Source organism: Dryas octopetala, chromosome 5, assembly GCF_963921425.1.
Source record: "Dryas octopetala chromosome 5, drDryOcto1.1, whole genome shotgun sequence".
Classification (NCBI taxonomy): domain Eukaryota; kingdom Viridiplantae; phylum Streptophyta; class Magnoliopsida; order Rosales; family Rosaceae; genus Dryas; species Dryas octopetala.
The window spans coordinates 22,506,208-22,525,710 of NC_141370.1; the positions used below are offsets into that span (position 1 = coordinate 22,506,208).

General features: G+C 33.9%; 2 protein-coding genes across 6 annotated transcripts; both read right to left on the bottom strand.

The window, feature by feature from the left end:
- Positions 1-303: 303 nt before the first annotated feature.
- Positions 304-4,894, bottom strand: LOC147285893 (methylenetetrahydrofolate reductase (NADH) 2-like). The gene is made up of 10 exons (XM_086244660.1): positions 4,120-4,894; positions 3,811-3,871; positions 3,436-3,692; positions 2,954-3,127; positions 2,742-2,842; positions 2,517-2,628; positions 2,161-2,241; positions 1,895-2,072; positions 786-1,120; positions 304-620 (listed from the first exon to the last, which is right to left on the bottom strand). The coding sequence occupies exons 1-10, from the start codon at positions 4,522-4,524 to the stop codon at positions 537-539; spliced, it is 1,788 nt and encodes a 595-aa protein (XP_086100786.1). The 5' UTR covers positions 4,525-4,894; the 3' UTR covers positions 304-536.
- A 2,593-nt stretch (positions 4,895-7,487) lies between these two features.
- ASHH3 (histone-lysine N-methyltransferase ASHH3) lies at positions 7,488-14,977 on the bottom strand. Of its 5 annotated transcripts, XM_086243601.1 has the most exons (14): positions 14,643-14,977; positions 13,759-13,888; positions 13,367-13,478; positions 12,899-12,998; positions 12,066-12,144; positions 11,804-11,975; positions 11,624-11,704; positions 11,276-11,450; positions 9,379-9,406; positions 9,196-9,274; positions 8,805-8,853; positions 8,642-8,725; positions 7,901-7,955; positions 7,488-7,805 (listed from the first exon to the last, which is right to left on the bottom strand). In XM_086243601.1, the coding sequence occupies exons 1-12, from the start codon at positions 14,658-14,660 to the stop codon at positions 8,654-8,656; spliced, it is 1,095 nt and encodes a 364-aa protein (XP_086099727.1). In that variant the 5' UTR covers positions 14,661-14,977; the 3' UTR covers positions 7,488-7,805; positions 7,901-7,955; positions 8,642-8,653. The 5 variants fall into 5 exon arrangements, with proteins under 5 accessions (XP_086099727.1, XP_086099728.1, XP_086099730.1 ...); XM_086243602.1 differs by lacking the exon at positions 8,805-8,853; XM_086243604.1 differs by lacking the exons at positions 7,488-7,805; positions 7,901-7,955 and having other exon boundaries at positions 11,276-11,430.
- Between the last annotated feature and the right edge of the window lie 4,526 nt (positions 14,978-19,503).

Genomic DNA, 19,503 nt, shown 5'->3' on the forward strand with positions numbered 1-19,503 from the left:
CAAAAACTTTAATTTTAAAATTTTTATTTAAGGACAAAATCGGAAGTTGGTTACTTGGGTGAAAAAATATGATGATTTAACACAAAATGTCACCTAGGTTTTTGTGGTAAATGCACACCCCCTATATGTGCAAATTTTTCTTATTCTTATAATAAAAACTCAGTTATGCTAAGCACTCTGTTATTCGTATCTGTGGGTAAAATCATACCTAACGAAATATACTAATGCAGAACCAAAAAACCATCTATTACATTTCAATGAAATGTGGATTCCCATTGCCACAAAGCACATACTAGAAGCAAATGCATAAAGAACCAGCTCCCATCAATTAAACCAGACATTAGACTTTGATATAGGACAGTGATCAATCACAAATGCAGATGCAATTTGCACCTGGAAGCAGGGGGGTATCAAAATTCCAATGAGTTATTATTACACATCCCAGTGACAATAAATTAATAATCCGCCTTTAAGGAAAGCACCAGTTTAATGGCTTATGTGGCTTTAAGAATGGAAGAGCTAACAAAACCGCTCATTCAGAAATCAGCAAAAACAGCAAAAAGATCCCCATGGATGTAGTTATTATCTACCAAACTGACCAAGTAGCAGCTGTTCTGCACCTGCAGAAGTCATGGGAACAAGATCGTGTCACCATTAATAAACTAAATGATAGCCAAAAAATGAGTAAACAGGTGTCCGCAGTGCTGTGAGATAAGCATGCATTTGAAGAATCAAACCATAATTATGTAAACAGGTAAGGAGAGACTAGAATGAAGAAAGCAAACCTCTTCGAGCAATTTCCTAGATGGGTCACCCTCAGGGTATAAGCGGGCCCATCCTCTTGACCAGATTTCAAATGCCTCATCCTTCCAAACAATAAAACTAGCAGGATCCACGACAGTTGGTTGGATTATCTCCTTTGCTAGGAAGACTCCCCATGTTACCGCATTCACATCTGTTTGACCAATATTAGATATCCAACTCCCTTCTCTGTTCACGGCCATGTAAGTTAGAGATGGAAGAGCCTTGCATTTGTCAACAAGAGCATCCAACTTCTCCTTGGAACAGAAGAACTCTACATAGGCTTTCTGATAAACATATCCTCCAGGCCCACCCCATCCTGAAAACAAATCAGATGTAGTCTAGATAAATATGCAAGTTCCTAGATTTTGTATGATGTAGACAGAAAGGAAAGTACTATTAAGCAAGATCAAGATGTTCTCTTAGTCATTAACTAAATAAAGAGCTTCCATCTCGACCTCTTGAACTTTAACATTTGCGCATGGAAAGCTTTTACCAAACAGATAAGAAATATATTTGAAAAGTGAGGTACAAAAGAGGGTAATTTCGCAGAACATACGGTCAGTTTCACAGAAATAAACACAAAGGTACAATGAAAGCCACAAACAGATACTCAAACAGATTTCTATTAAGACTTCCCACTATGGTACTACTAGTAAAGGTTAAACCTCAATCTGGGATCTATCATCATCTTTCTGAACTCAATGTTGTGCTACAGTTATGACAAATGTAATACAATTTGGTCTTCGTGAATGGAAAATGAAAAAAATATCAAGTTTACATTGTACGCCACCATTAGACCACACAAAAAAAAGATGTACGCCATCAAGGTCAAGTCAGTTTATGGTTCCATTGAGACCTACACTCGTAATAATTGACTTCAGTGATTGATGTTAAACTCTTTCTTGATGAGAATTCATGTTAAACTCTTGATGATAAAAATCAAATAAACTATCATGAAGCCTCACTCACAAAAATGAGAAAGAAATTTACAATTATCATGACCCCATCCACCTACACACCCGCATTACTTACCCACAAATGGCGAATTAGATCTCTCTCTCTCTCACACACACACACACTTATTACTTACCAACAGATGGTGAATCAGATCTTTCCCCATTTACTGCTGGTTGGCTGTTGATGGTAAGGAAACCCTTTGTGTTAATTTTCCCAAGCAGTTCATTTATGATCTTCGTCTCTGGCTGAAGCCCATCGAGTTCTGACCAAGGACTGCTTCTCAATTTTCCAAGGCAGAATTCCTTAAATTTCTGATATATAGAAATTCCATTACATCAGTTTATATCTAATTTGCTGACAATTCAGAAGACAAAATAAACTGTGAGATGGAAATTTCACCTCATGAATATCTTCAACGCTTCTCAATGGGACAACCCATTCTTCAACAAGTTTCTTGTCACGTGCACGTGGCCGCATGAACTGTTAAGAAAATTAAGACTTCAGTCATACATACCCAGCCTAGTGCAAAGGAAAAATATAAAATAAGGGCATGTGTTTCAGCCAAGCGAGGTTAAAACTTTAATCCTAATAAAAATAAATTGGATTATGGTTAAAGGTAACTGTTTCTTTAAGAGAACATCGTTGGAAGGTTTAAATAGTTAACTATTTTGAAATTTTGATAAATATAAAATGATCCACCCAACTTCATCACAAAATTACAAGCAACAAGACTAAAGTTCAGTGATTATATGTACCTGATAATCAGTTAGTGCTCCATACGAAGGATTACGAGAATCACCCCACCGCCCATGTGGGTATAGGTCCCAGCCTATGGTCCTTGATATGTAGCTTTTTGGACGATTGGCCCTAAGACAGTTAGATATTTTGAATGACAAGAAGTCAGTGTAATGTTTTTTGTTTATTTTGTGTTTGTGTGTGTATGTGTGCGGGTTGAGAACAGTCTGATGCAGTTTGCATACCAGAATATTGGACGAACATCTTCTTTAATACGAAACACATTTGCAGGGCGTCTCCAAGGTAAGGGCCTTGATATTTTGGCCTCTTCAATCAAACCAAGATTCTGAAAAGGTCGTACAATTAGAAGGGCCCAGATTTGGTAGTAAGTATTAATCATGCAAAGTATATTATATACATCTCCAATCAGACAATTAGGAAGGTATGAGAAAAAAACCATTAATATAGCCAATGCTGATTTCTCCATGTTCAGTGTATAGAGATGCAATGTCCTAATCCCATGAGCTAAAATCTTCTTGCACATTTCCGTTCCAAGGTGAATTCCATAAGATTTCACAGCTTCTTCATTGTCCTTGATAGGCTCCAAGGCAGCAGTAATCTCAGCCGGTATCTACAGTATGTCATTAATTGCAAGCATTGTATTAATTCCTTTAACCCAACTTTAAGACCAAAGTTCGATGCAAGATATTTAATTTGAGCATCAAACTATAGGGTAATTTGATAAAAAAGTTCAGGAATGGCTATCTTAAGGCTGGACCTGGATCACCGTAGATGAAGCAACAAGGGAGAAGGAAGGTAAAGAAGAGGGCAGAGACAAAGGGATGCAAGCAATTCACAGAGCAAAGTAGAGTTAAGAAAATGTTAAGAAGAAATAAAAATAAATAATGTGAAGGGAAGAGCCAAGAGGGTTATAGCTACCTTGGTTTTGCAGAAACCAGTCATGCGCACGAAGCCTTTGTAGTTATTAATGGGCATAATTCCAGGAACAATAGGGCAAGTGATTCCAATTTGGCGACAGTCATTGACGAATTTGAGGAAAACATCAGTATCGTAGAATAGTTGAGTGACGATCAAATCAGCTCCAGCATCAACCTTTCTCTTCAAATAAGCGAGATCATTTTGATAGGCCTCTGGTGAGGCAAGGCCATCGTTTCCAATGGCATCCGGATGTGCCTCTATAAAAAAGGATGAGTGATGAGTGAGCATTGGTTTCATTGACAATTGCCATTCTCATTTTTAATTAGGTTAAAAAATAGCAAGAAAACAAGAGCATGAGTATGTATGTATGTATACCTGGATAACCAGCAACAGTGACGCCAAAGTAGTCACCATATTTGGCTCTGATATGGGTGACCTGCGTTCGCACGATTTAAAATCCTTAGCAATTTAGCATCTAGTAAGTAAGACTTGGGGTAATTCATAGTAATTGGTTGTGATTATGTGAGAGTATGCAAGCTGAGAGATTATGCCGAGATCTGAGATCGGAGATCTGGGCAATGTCATCATCAAAATGGCATTTGGCAACATCATCATCATCAATTGAGTGTGAGTGTGAGTGGGGAGTGTTGAGTGTGTTTAGTAAGACGAGGACGGAGGACTTACCAGGTCGAGGGCGCAGGCAAAGCCTCCTTGGATCTGAACAAACTTGTCCTGGCCATGGGGTGGGTCACCACGGAGAGCAAGAACGTTCTGGAGGCCGTTGGACTTGATGGTGTCGAGGGCGTGGTCGATCTTCTCCACAGGCATGTTGGTGCAGGTCAAGTGCATCATGCTCTCCACGCAGATGATGTTCTGCATCTTGTGCGCAATGTCCAGGGTCAGATCGGCGGTCGACCCACCCGCACCCCACGTAATGTCGCAGAACGTCGGGTTGTGCGCCACCATCCGCTCCATCCTCTCCAGCAGGTTCTCCACTCCATCCTCCGTCTTTGGCGGGAAGAACTCGAACGAGAACACTACCTTCTTCTCCTCCAACGATGCCTCCCGGATCTTATCGATCACCTTCATTCTCACTTCACTTCGATGATTTCTTTTTGTTTTTGTTTGTGTTGTTCTTTAGACCCACCCTAAACTTTATACCCACCTACCTCCCTCCAACACTGAGGCTCGTCAGTCACCGACACGGCACCTCTCTCTCTCTCTCTTTCTATGTAGTGTTACAATGTGACGTATGCTCTAATTCCTATTTTTTATGATAACTAATAATTTCATTTGCATCTAGATCCAGATTTGAGGAGGAGAACAATGCCATAACATAAATAAATAACTAAATAAATATCAATTCATGCGGTTGGAAGTTGGATTGGTCAGCAACGATCTCGTTTCTTATTATATATCCACATCCCCAATCGCCCAAAGTCCAAACCAAACCCCAAATCCCAATCCACTGGAGTTGGTGTGAGTTGGTGTTGGTAGGACTTACGAGCCCACTAATGACAATCACATCCCCCCATTTCTGATTTCTTTCTAGAAAATCTTTCCTTAGTCTTTACTCATAATCAAGGAGCTAACAAAATTACAAAATTACAAAATCATTCTTTTTTAACTTCTACAACTCTTAAACCACAAAATAAAATGTCCAAACCATTACCAAACCAGGTCAATTAATTGGGGTTATTTTATTAATATACAACAATTTTTTTTTTTTACTTTTCTTTTCTAAAACTTACTTTTTTAATCTTTTTACATATGAAATGTCGAATTTACCCTCGCAATAAAAAGCTCAACCTTATGTCGACCATGCATTTCACAACGTACTAGACCATAAATTCGACCATCTTCTTTCCTCTTCCTGAAACCTCGCATTCCACAAATGGACCAAAAAATTAACTAGTTGCTTTTTTTTTTTTCGACGACGATCGTACGATGATGACAGTCGTAGTTGATCAGAAAATGAAGAAAAAGATAAAGGTTGAAGAAGACGAGGAAAAGCAAAAATAAGCTGTTTAAGTTCAAGGAGGTTCTAGGTTTTCTAATCCGGACGACAATCTTTTTTTATGGCAAAACAACCCCCACCACCATCCCAGTAGATTCAACCCACTACCATCTTCCACCTCCCCCACCGACTTCTCATCTCTATCTCTCTCCTTCCCTCCCAAACCACTTAGAGAAAACACCTAGATCTAGGAAAAAAAACTGCTTTTTTTTTTTTTTTTTAGATTTGGGTTGAGAGAGAATGGAAAAGAGATAGAGAAAGGAGATGATGGGTCACTAGCCGATGAGGAAAGTGGTGGGGTTGGCAAGTGGGGAGGGAAGGGTTTAGGTTGTCGCTTTCAGTGGCTTTCGCCGTCTTCATGACTGCTATAGGAAAAAAGTGGAGGAAAAATAACTGATGAATTTTTTTGTTTAATATGCGGTCTACATATAATATATATATATATATAAAAAGGGTATTTTAATCTGAACAAATGTAAAAAGAATATAAATATTAATTTTGAGAGGTGAGAGTTAAAAAAAATTTATTGTAGATTAAAAGAGGTTATTTAATAAAATCACCCAATTAATAGCTTCATTCCAATTTCTTCTCAATTCTCATATGCTTTATAAACAACTATGTACCACACTACCACTTGATGGATAATGAATTCCCTTCCTCCAAAAAAAAAAAGAAAAGAGAAAGCAGCAAATATAATAAGACTCAGACCGATTTAATAGCTGACACTCAACTCAACTTGTCACATCCTTTCTACTCCCATGTCCCCCCTGTCCACTCTCACCAGCACCCAGAAAACGGTGGACGCTTGGATTGGGTTTGGTTTGGTTGGTGGCGTGGGTCCTACCACACCTACTCCCCTTCCACTCATCGCCACTAGCTAACGTAACAAGTGGAGAGAGGGACCCGCCTGGCTAGCAGTGATCTATCATCAAAGATCAAACTTTCTGTTTTTTGTTTTGCTAACGTAACTAAATGAATCAAATGGAAGTTTTAAGACAAAAAAGAATTGTAAGACCTGGTTAATTAAAGAAACTCGTTTGACACGACTTCTTATAAGACGTTTATGGTTGGTTGGTACTTGGTAGTACTTTTGCTGAAAGCAATTATGCTTAAAAGCACAGTGTTTCTTTTAACTTATACAAAATGTCTCTTACATAAAAAAATAATCATATTTTAAAAAACTTTAAAAATTAATTATATATAAAAAAAAAGCAATATTAAATTTAAATCACAAATAATATTTTAATATTTTATTAATTCATACATAATTTACCCTAAAAATTATTTATTTCAAAACAAGTAAAATACTAACATATATATATATATATAATCACACATCATCATTTGAGGTCCAAATTAATATTATTAATTAGAAAAACAAATCTCTATCTCTTTTCTCTCTCCCACCTGAGCACACCCCCACCCCACACCACCTGAGACACCAAAACCACTTGAAGTGATAAAGCAAGACACAATAAATTCTAGGTGGTTATGCGAGACTCGAAAAAACAGATAATAAGCCGAAAGAAAAAATTGAGAAAAATTGAGAATGACCGGATCAGTAGAGTACGGAAAAAAACTATGACATTCCAAAGGGAAGAATAACTCATCCCAAATAAAACAAATTTACACAATAGTGGCGTTCTTTTAAAAGGGCTCCTCTACTACTGTGAAAAAAACACTTTTCAGAATTAAGCATAAAAAAGAACACAAATACTGTAAAGTTGGCTCTGGGTCAGTGAGCACATAAACACAATAATAGTGCTCCGGCCCTGTACTGCGTATCAACATAAGCACATCCACTGCTATGAATGACCCTTAATACATGATGTATACCAACATTACTACATTAGTGAATAACCAAAATAATTTATCAGAAGCATAACGTTCAAAAGACTCGATCACTGATTCCAATATGTGAATCAGTGCACAAGTAAATAAAACCGCAGTTAAAGTTAACTAGCGCACATGGCAACCAACTTCAGCACCGGGCAAGTCACAACTCTCATGCAAAATCCCTCCTGCTGTCACTTGGTTTTCTCTCAAGCAATACCCTTATTTTCATAGTTTTTCCAGCCAAATACTTATCACAAAAAGAATTATCTCTTATGCTTATAGGAGAAAGTTTACACATTTATTCCCCAAAAAAGAAAAAAAAAAAGTGAAGAAATACATTTGATACATCCTCCTGAACCTTATCTGAATTTAATACCTATGTTTTTCTTTTTTCTGTTTTGGATAATCACTTAGGTTCATACATTTGTTACAACAGGCATTGCAAAGAATTGATCCTTGTTTAATGAAACCGCAGAGTGCAGGCCAAATCGCTGACACTAAATTTAGTTCCTGATACCTGTGACAGAACAAAGTTAATTATCAGCGTGACCTGGTTGTTTATTCAGTTTAAAGCAATTATTAGCCATGCCTCAGAAAGGAATGTGTACATACTGTTATACATGTTACAATTGCTGCTACCACAAATCATCCTTGCTTCAAAAAAATCCTTCAACCATGAAAATAATCACCAAAGCAAAAGATATCATCAAAACATTGCACAAGAAAACCTAGTAATACCAGCAAAAGGAATACGCAAGACACTACTTTTTTACACAAGGCTCAAGTAGCAGCCTTATAAACTACTAACAGAAACACAGATGTATATAGCACAGTGCCAAATAAGAGTGTTGCAAATTCTCCATGAAAATGAAAGTAAAGGTATGGCAACATAACCATGCAGCATCAATGCGGTCAGCTATGTCTTTGAAACTTTTTCCTCCTAAGCATCCTCCCCTTCCCCACTCCTATTAGACCATAATAATAATTGAAAAACAAAAACAAAAAACAAAAAACTCAAAAACTGTATTGAAAATCAAACAGGCCAATTGCTACTTCAAAACACAAACACACACAAAGTCCCCTTCTTACATATCCATATATATGTAAGTATGAATGTATATACTCAGTTTATAGATCTAGCCTTGCTACTGGGAGCACCCAATGCTCATCTTTGATCAAAATAAAGATGACACCCTTCCATATTACAGTTTTTGCTTAATTCTTATACTCAAGATTGCTTAGAAAGTGCAAAGAGTTCGCAAACATGATTGTGAGACATCATATGGAAAAAAAATTTGGAACAAAGCACTGAGGATAAGTATATAAGCTGCATTATTTAAAATTTGTACTTGCCTCACAATTATATCACAATGTAACAATTTCCCAATCTTCTTTCGACATGTCAAGGAATTCAACGTCACCGTCTTCAAACATGATCTGCAACCAAACACACATGATTTTTGTTACAACGACCAAATGTTTATTTACAAAGACCAAAAAGTAATTTGTCTCTTACTGAGTGTTTTTTGGAATATCTATCAAACTGTTTGATCATTCCAAAAGACCTGAAGCATTTGGAGAGTAAAAAGGAAACATTCAGTAGATTAAATTAAATAACAAGTGATCTGGTCCACCAAAAAAAACATGTAATTTGAGAATTCAAATCACCAACAGCAATTTATAGAAGCATAAAGAACCCACATCCATCTATGGAAAGACAAAAACAAGATACATAGAGATCAAAAGCAGAAGAGGATTCGGAGTTCTTACAAACAAAATGTTCTTGGTATACATAAAACAACTAACAACAGTGCATAACACTTTAAGGAATATGGAGCACTGTTTCAAAATGAAAGGTTCATAGACATTCAAAAATTACCTCTGATTGTATACAAAGAAAAAATTACCTCTGATTCATGGCGCGACTTATTTGAATCACTTCACCAATGCAATTACCTCTTTGGTTACGTGTAGGTTGTGAACTTCCTAACAGAGAAAGTAAGATGTGTAACAAGACATTCAAATCAAGAATATCGTCAATTTTGAAACACCAATAAATGACAATAACCATAGAATAGAAAAAAGCTCACCTATATGCAAACCCCCATTCTGATAAACCTTTTCCAGAAAAGAGTCCCACAATTAGTCCAAGTTTTGCAGAACTTCATATATAATCATACAATACACACAAAAAAGATAAGCATCCATTTGTGCAGAAAAAACTCTACAAAGCCAAAGATGCATCAAATCATAGGCAACATGACAATATTTCAGTGGCAACTCTTGGAGCTGATTTCACACATCTATCCTCCAGTATATTAGTCATAACCTACTTAAATCCAGTATGGGTAGGTTAAATTGGGAGAGCTAGGGTGCTGGGAAGGAAAATAAGCACAAAAGAGAATAAAAAAAAAAAATACTATCAGTATACAACTAGCCTTTCATTTCTACAATAGCCCATTAATTTGTAAGAGGGAAAAATTAAAATTATCATGAGCTAAAATTAATTTTTCCTAATAGGGAACCATCTAAAACTAAATGAATGGTGATTACTGAAAAATGGTCTACTACGACCAAACTTTAAAATTGGCAGTAAAATTTTGTAGGGCTTTGGTAGATTGGTGGTGATATTGATAACACAAAGCATGCTCGCTAAATTTTCTGGGTGAGGGATGAAGCTACAGCTTTGGACTTACATTCACCAAGGACAACAATTTTAAGTTGATACCTTTCTTGCTCAAAAGGCATTTTCCCGAAAGCAGGGTGGCACAGTTAAGAAGCCTCCTCGTTCGTCCACTCAAATTAGTTTTACATTAAAAATTCTCAAAAAAAGCATCATCCTACTCATGACTTGGTGATCAGTTAGCAAGCCAATTTCACTGGAAGCTTATTGATAATTGATTGAAGCAAGCCAATTTCACTGGATCCAAACACATGGGTGTAATAAGCTTCACTCCTACTCTTAAAGAGTAGCAAAGCCTTGAGTAGTTTCAGGCAGGTGACTTGGACTGAGGATTCTTACTTCAGCCTTCCCTTGCATGCAGACCTTCATATTCACCACAAATTTTTCCTTTCAAAAAGTTATGTTCTTGCTCCTTAAGCTAGAAAAAAAATACAAATTCTTAAAATATACTACAGGGCCTCCAACAATGTCGGCAAAATGTAATCCAATTTCAGAATAAATACTAAGCTAACTTACTAGCCCACAAATACAAGAACAGTCTATTCTTATTTTCTATGATCTCTTCCACTAGAGGAATTTAAATTTTTCTATCACCAAATCAAGTAAGCCAAATTGTCTGACGATATAAGGGAAGCACTTTCAAGATTTTAAATTCTGGTTCACATCCACACAACAGTTCCTTACAGAAACCAAAAAGAAAGCTTTCAGGCGGCTGATACTAAGGGATACTATTGTCACGTCTCAAACTCTCAGTATCATCATATGATTCCTAAGATTCTATATATTGGCACTCTAATCAATATCTAAAGATTTAAGGGATACTCATTATTAAATATTTAGAGCACTTCAAAGTACTAATACTTTGAAAATCAACAAATGCCTTTTAGTAACATAGTTGTTGCTTACTTCCTATTCTTTCAATATCATGTTAAAACTGTTTTGTAAAATGTCAAATTTCTGTAACACCACCTGGTCATGCTATGTGACCTCGTTAAGTATTTCCCTTTTGCAATTATCCTAACTATGTGCCTAAGAACTCATCGAATAAGTAAGCTTATCTTCCAACCTGATTGCTACCTTTACTGGGAAATAAATGCTAAATTGGGTTCTTATGAAACCATCCATATATCCCAAACATGGTAGTTAGACACAAATTTAGCATTGAGGATGACAAAGACATGCATTCCATTTCTTTATCCGGGGATAGGAAACAACCAATAATTGCAAGAAATTATACGCAACTTGAAATTATCAACGCAAAAAATTTTGGAAAATGTTCGAAGCAAACAGGCACCTATACATACATCTTTTGCAGAGAGAATTGCTTTCAATTTGGGAGAGGACACAGCCACCTGGCATGCTACTAGTTTCAAAGCAGCAACTGATGGCATCTTTGGCTTGGTAGGTCTGGCACCAAGTTTTTGCCGACAACCAACAGCACCACAATGGCAATCTTGATCTGCACCAAATTGGACAAACCTGCTAAATTTATTAGACTGGACTATAGAAACACATTTCACATCCAGTAATGATAGTGTATAGTGCACACGAAGTCCATCAAACTGATGTTTCCATAAAAATATACTAGATTAAGCAAAGATGTAGTAGTTAATAAAAGTATCAAATTAAAGCGTCATGAAAGGTGTTCATACTGATAATCATAGGTCAGGTGCTCGCCCTTTTTTATGTCGCGAGTTGCAAATATGCCAATTCTTGTTTCACCATCAATTATCCTTCAAAAAAAAAAAAAAAGAACAACACATGTAAGATATATTATTAACTATTAATCTTTAAATCAGTATTGAAGTCCATATTAAGATTCAGTAGGAGACCATTTTTGCATCTCAGTATTGGGACAACAACTATGGTTTATATATCTTGACTTGTTTCCCTTGTATGTGGCATCGATAACCATATCTCGATTGATTTCACATAAGTAAAAGTTTGTTTCTCCACGGTGTTTCATATTCCAAAGCCTTTCCTCACAAGTTTTGTCATCAATAACTGTAGAAAGAAACAGCATTAATTAGTAGCTCTCGATATATAACAAGCTGCGTATACTGAAATGGAGAGCAAAAATAACTAAAAAGTCACCTTCTCCCACATATTCTATCACAAATTCTCCTTGCGTAATATCTTCATCCGCCACAATTCCAGAACCACATTTCTCAGTCTACAAGAAATACCTTAATTTAATTCAGTATATTAACAGTGTCTAGTAAATAATAACAATTCTAGAAAACAATATCGATCTATATTAAGGCATTAGAAAGCCAAGGGGAAAAAATAATAATAAATGACTACCAATCAAGCAATGCCCACAGTCAATCACTTGAGTGAAAAATATGTTACCCTAGAAACTATCTTCTTAATTTCAATAGTTGTTCAATAAGAAACTCTTGACATTCTGATGGAGAGGCAATCAATCAGATAAAAACCTGAGTTGAATAGTCATATTGCTCAAATGTAGTAACATAGATGCTAATAAATTGCATATGATGCAAGTTTAATAAAGGTCCACCAACATGAGAGATCAAAGTATGAATAGATAGTCGGCTCTCTTCAAAGAACTTGTTGGCCTTCAACTTATGCTAGCTTGTATTCTAAAAATGTGAAAAGCAATATATGCAAGGTAATAAATTGCATATGATGCAAGGTTCATAAAAACCTGAATAGCGTCTGAAGGGATGCTAAATTTAGAGCGTATAAGCTATTACTTCGGACAGCACTTCCACTTATGCTAGCTTGTATGTTTAAGCTCGAGTATTTCATAACTTAAGTAGTTCCTTCTGCCCTTCTTAAGACATGTCTACGATCCTCCCCCATGTAAATCTACTAATAGTTTGTCTCCTTATATTATTCTCTTTCCAAAATTTGCTCAAAATCTTAATCACTGCAATTCAGACTTTTCAAAATAACATGCATACCTTCACCAGTTTCATCTTCTTCACAGGACGGTGCTGGAATGGTTTGTTCAGACATGAACTTCCACATTTACAGCCTGAGGAGCAGCTAGACAGAAGCATCCTGCACACATAATACATTCAAATTATTTTGTTTTTGGAAAAAGATAAAACCTGAATTTCTACTATCAGATAGAAAGATGTTGACCCTTTTCCCTATACCTACATCTTCCTTCATCCTTTAATTCATAATTCCTAAGGATACAGGTCTTCAAGCATCATAAACATAGTTTCTATCCCCTTAATCAGTTCCCAAAAGAAGTTAGGGAGAGAGACCATGCTTGAAGATGCACATCGAAAACATCAAAATGATATACAAGTACAGGATGATCAAATGCAGCCTACATCCCTATTTTATTACACATTTTTTTGTAAGACCTATTTTATTACACATGAGGTAACACAACCATCATTGATCCAGACCATCCTTACCCACAATGGCAATCTCTACCACAAACACTAGAAGACCCTGCCGATGGGCTGCAGGAACAGAATATGCCATCATCCTCAAGTCGTCTTTTAATCCTCTTCGTGAGATATATATCTTAAATTTGTCAATGAAACTAAATTTGAAGAGAGAAGTGGCAACATTTCCAACACATTACGCATATAAAACCATTAAATCAAAGACATATCGAGTGTGTCAGAGATAATAGACAGCAAGATAAATATTCAACACAGGAAAATCCAACATTTGAGGCATGTACCATGGATAAAATAATAATGTGTGCTCACAATGTCTGGAATTATCCACTTGCGGCAAACTTCAAACATGATAGTGTTTTGCAAAATAAATTTTAAAATTTGCAAATTTAAGAGGATACTGCGCTTTATAAAAGTGTAGGGCACGGGCTTCCATTTATTCAACCAGTCAGGAAGTTCAAAATCAACAGGATTTCCAATCTGCTTCAGCAACTTGTTGAATACGTTTCCAATGTGACTGCGCTCAGAATTCTGATAAACAAGAACTCAAGTCATAAAATTCTAAAGCATTAAAAGGCACATATAAGGAATTAAGACCATTAGCAACCATTGCTTGGGATGGGTTTTGGGGGGGAAGGGGAGGAAAGCTAATTGAAAATGCCATAACCAAGCAGAGTCACTGAGGAAAAAAGAAGAAGAACAACAACAACAACAAAATACAAGAACATCTGCAAAGGTTCTCTTGATTTAATTTATGGACAAAATTGGTGAGCACTGGAAGTCTCTCTCCAACACTCCAAGAAGCCCAAGAATTAAAGATAGGAAAGAATAATTAATGCAAAGTCAAAACCCATAAACCAACATATTGTAAGAGGAAGACCCCATTAGAGATGATAGGGGGTTATTATACGCAAGATCCAACAGGTAATTGAACAAAATCGTGAGAGAAAGGAATTCTCTCAAAATGAAAAGGAAATAAGAAATACATTTTCCAAACATGTCTCTCAAGTCCTTTAATTTACATCGAGATCAAAATGAAACAGAAATAAAAATAAAAATAGCATGTTGGCAAAAAAATTTCTCGATCGGCATCCTACAACGTCAGTTAACTTATGAACATGCGCACATTGACATATATGAGTTATACAGTAACCTAATTCGAGTAAATAAACATTTAAAACCAAATCAACGAGAAAATTAAGATAAAAGGTTAAACCAAGAAAACAAGGGCCATATAAGTACATCGACAAGTTAGGAGATACGAAAATGGAGAAATTCAATTAACCTTCTTCATAGCAGGCATGGCACCCAGAACCGCTATGGCGTAATAAATTTTGTTCGAAATAACAACCCACACGATCGACCAATGTAATCTGCAGATTCCACTTGACCAGGACGGTAGGACCTAGGTATATGTTTTGCAATATATGGGTGATGACTGATGGCCAAGTCTTGAAGTAAGAAAATAATATGTTCAGTGTTGATTTAAAGGAAGGAGAAAGAATAAGGACTGAGTATGGGTTTTTATTTTTGAGTTTTGGTACCACTCCGGGGATGGGTTTGGGCCTTTGGGGTGAGGAGAAACGGTGAAATTCTGTTGGATGCGACTGGAGACGTGGCTCGGGGGTTTGATGCGCGTATCAGTGCAACTCTGTTGAAAAAATAAATAAATAAAATTTTTTAATTGTTACAATATTCAAATCCTGTACCTATTTAATAAAATAAAACAAAAAATTTCCTAGTTATTAATACAGGTACATTGATTTTAATTATTAAATTTCAATAATTTTTTAATTTAAATATCAAAATTAAATAACATTTTAGATTAAGTACTAGTTGAAAAGTCAAACAAAATAATAAAGTAAAAGATATTAGAATTTACAAATATTATATCACATGTCACTACAATAAAAAAATAAAAATAAAATTACATCACAAATATTACATTAATTTATACTATATTGTATTAAAAAAAAATCAATCCAGTCACAATTTAACTGTAACTGTCTTGAAAAATTGAAAGAGACAACTCACACCACTATACTATGTATTATTTTGAGTAAAAGTATTATTTTGACCTCTATTTATACTATATTGTAGTATAATTTCTCTAAAAATAAATGTATTTTTAATTGTTTTTTTAGAAAGTATTTTTACTCAATAACCCTTTTATTGTCAACTATTTTGTTAGAAATCACATAAATTCTTTTAAGAGAAATAAAAGTACTTATTGTAAGTGATGGTTTTTTTTTTTTTTGTTGGTGTCTGATTTTCTTACACGTCGGTGATAGGGGTTTTGGGTGTTTGGTTTTAAGGGGTTTCATGCATTTTCTATTGTTATGTTCGAATGTTATAATGGTTGTATATTTTAACAAATATTGGTTTATCGAATCTGCAATATATTTTGGTTAACTAGCCAAAGAAAAAACATATATTGGTAAGCTTTTGTGTTCATATTTTGAAGAGAGAAATTTGTGGGTTTGAGAAAAAAAAAAAAAAAAAGAGAAATTTTGGAGAAAGGTTGGAATTGTCATGCCCTTTGACATTTATACCGTTTACCCTAAAATTCTTCACTTTATGAAATTTGTCAGTCATTGAAACAGTTGTGAAGTAAAGTCAGTTGTCCATATCTTAATTTCTAATAATAATCATTTGTGCCAATATAGTACTTAGGGCCAGTTTGGTATTACTGTGAGAAAAAACAGTTGTGAAGTAAAGTCAGCTGTAAAGTAAAGCAGTTGAGTGTTTGGTAAACTATGTTTTCAAAAGTGCTGTGAGTGCAAAAAACAGTATCAAAGTGTTTGGTAAATGTTAATATAAAAATGTTGTGACTGTGTATAATTACTAAAATGGACATGATGCTGAAAGTGCATTTCACTTATTTGTTTGGTAAAAATAAAATCTTTTTTTTTACTTATTTTGAAATTTTTATTAGCATTAATTTTTCTAAGAACAACATTATTAAAGAAGTATGCCTATTTTTTTTAGGTATATTATAATTTTAATCGTATAAATAAAATATCATAATTAATTATCACAATATAAAATATAACTAATAATAGACATATTTTTTAATTTAAAATAAACAAATAAAAATTATAGAAATTAATGAGGATATTATGAGTAAAATAAAATATTCATTGTTGCTGTGAGTCACTACAGCTTTCAAAAGCACCTAGAAACCTGCTTTATGTTTTTGCTGTGGGGAGTTGAGAATTGTGGGGAAAAATAATTTTTTATTTTTTTACCAAACACCAAAACTGCTGTAGGTGATTGAGAATTGTCATCCACAGCAACTTTTGAATCCTCCACCGCAATCCCAAACGAGACCTTAAACTTATTTTTTTGGTTATGTGATGCAATGCACATGACTACATTCTCGATTAGCGACAATTTTACCATTGCACAAAGGTCCTACCCATCACCCTCTTCCATTTTTTTTTTTATTATAGTCAATCATCTCATTTCTCATCATACCATTCTATGTTATTAGGGGCCCACATTCATTTGTATTCCCTCATATGTTAAAAAAGAGGAATATAAAAATAAGAATAATTCCTAAATATTAGTAAAAACAAAAATATAAATCATTCTCATTCTTCCCATTTATATTCCTAGTTAGTAAACTATGCCCTCAATTTTAGCATTTTCTTTCAAACTAAACATAAAACAAAGGTGTTCGAGAAATCAATGGAAAAAAATCTAAATATGTAATATTTTTGTGTTAACTTTGTTTGGGCAAATATTTATTCAACCACCTAATGTGTGTAATTCTATGGTCATTTTAACTGGGCTACTCTATCAACTGCCACCCAACGTGATTTAAACACATAATTCATATAAACCTCCTCAAGTTAAATATAATGTTAGCATTAATATATAAGGGCTCTCTCTAATGTTAAACGTGTTTTCTAAATTATTTATCAAGAAAAACATATTTTTAAAATAAATTTGTACTTTTATTTTGATAAAGTAGATTTTGGGTATCTCTCTGATATATAAATCTTACCATTTGAAAATCACACAGAAATTTTAGGCCATTCCATCAAAACTTCAAAGGTGAGAAAGAGCATTGCACACTACTTCCCCCTTCATGAAGAAGGAAGGAGAAACTCACCGAGGTGCTAGCTTTTTGAAAAAGTTTGGGTGTTTTGAGGAAATCTTATATTTGTCTATTTATTTAATTTTTTTGGTTCCTCTCATCTTTGGCTTTTTCCTTTTTGTATTGCTATATATATATTTTAAATGATGTTGGTAGTGGTTAATAGCTTTTAGGACATGTTTATTTTTAAAAAAATTAGAATTAAATATTAAATATCAATAGTTTTTCAATAAAATATCAAGACGCTAATTTTTTAGTTTAGGTATTAATCTATAGCAAGACATTTTGAATTAGGTCACAAATTGGTTTGCTATACAATTGTGACTCTCTAACAGTCACAGTTGTAATTGATTCAAATTTATAAAAATTCAAAATTTATAAGGATTTAATGTTTTTGATTTAGGCTTGAGAGATGAAGTCCTATAACCTAGAGAGTAAACATTAAAGTTTAACCCTTGCATATATTGGAAAAAATAATAAATTAATGGAAAAGTTAGGACTGTTAGATAGTCACAATTCGGTATAACCATATTTTTTTAAGTTGGTACATAAACTGAAGTTTAGTATTTAAAGTGAAATGACATAAACATTTTGGTAATTAAAATAAAAAAACATTACAATTTGGTACCTAAAGTCAACGGACCTTTATTTTTTAGGTTCATTGATTTTAACTACAAAATTTTAATAACTTTTTAGTTTAGGTACCAAAATTAAATAGTATTTTAGATTAGGTACTAGTTGAAAAATCAAACAAAATAATAAAGTAGAATGTACTAGAATTTACAAATATTACATTACATGCCACTACAATAAAAAAATATATTATATCACAAATATTACATTAATTTATACTATATTGTATTAAAAAAAATATATCAATCTAGTCACAACTTAACTGTGACTCTCTTGATAAATTGAAAGAGATAACTCACACCACTATAATATGTATTATTTTGAGTAAAAGTATTGTTTTGACCTCTATTTATAATATATTGTAGTATAATTTATCTAAAAAATATTCAATTAAGTCACAACTTAACTGTGATTGTCTCACAACTTAGATGTGAATGTCGTTCAGTCACAACTAAACTTGAAGTTGTGAGTGTCGTACAGTTACAACTAAATGTGAAGTTGAGACTACAATAACAAATTTTCAATATAATATAAAAGCTTCAAGAGCAATTTTGTCAAAACTTTATAAATTTTAACTAACAACCATCATATGTGGGCCAAAGGACAAAAATGTCAAATGGAAAATACTCAAATTAAAGGGGCCAACATGTTTGTGACCTAATCTAAACAACTACATTTAAATTTAGTAGTTCAATTGAAATATTATATGGTTTTTATTCTATACCAAAAAATTATAAGGATTTAGTATTTAATCATAATTTTTTTTTGTTATTTTATTTTAAAATTTAACATATTATTTGTAATTTTGAATTGGAGCATTTGCTTTGAAGTAAATGATCCATAAATATATTTAAATTTCTAATTGTATTATGAACTCACTTAAGAAAATTGATTTTCGATTTATCCAATTTTTTACAAAAATGATATTTTAATAAAAAAAAAAAACGATTTAAATCATTAAAATATAATATAGAGTAAACCCCATTAAAAATTTGTGTTAAAATTCATATAAATAATAATATATCATGGATCCACCCCTTCACTTAATATGTGCTATGTTAAAAAAGTCCACCTAAAATTGTATTATGAAGATTAGTGCTATTTTTATTTTTAGTGCCTAATTTTAAACCCTCTAATCACCTAAAAAATTTGCCTAAACCCCCACTCATCTAAAAACTCTTTCAAAACCCCCTATAACTTATAATCCTAAATTACCCTTATGACGCACGCTGACATCACTATAACTGAATTTTGGTGAAACTGTTTTTTTTTTTTTTCTGGAATTGAAGTTTTTGCTAAAACTCAATATTTCGCTAAAACTAGAATCAAACACTGAAATTGAATTTCATTACACTAAAACTGAATTTCAAGAATTCAATTACACTGAAACTGAATTTCAGAAATTCAGTTA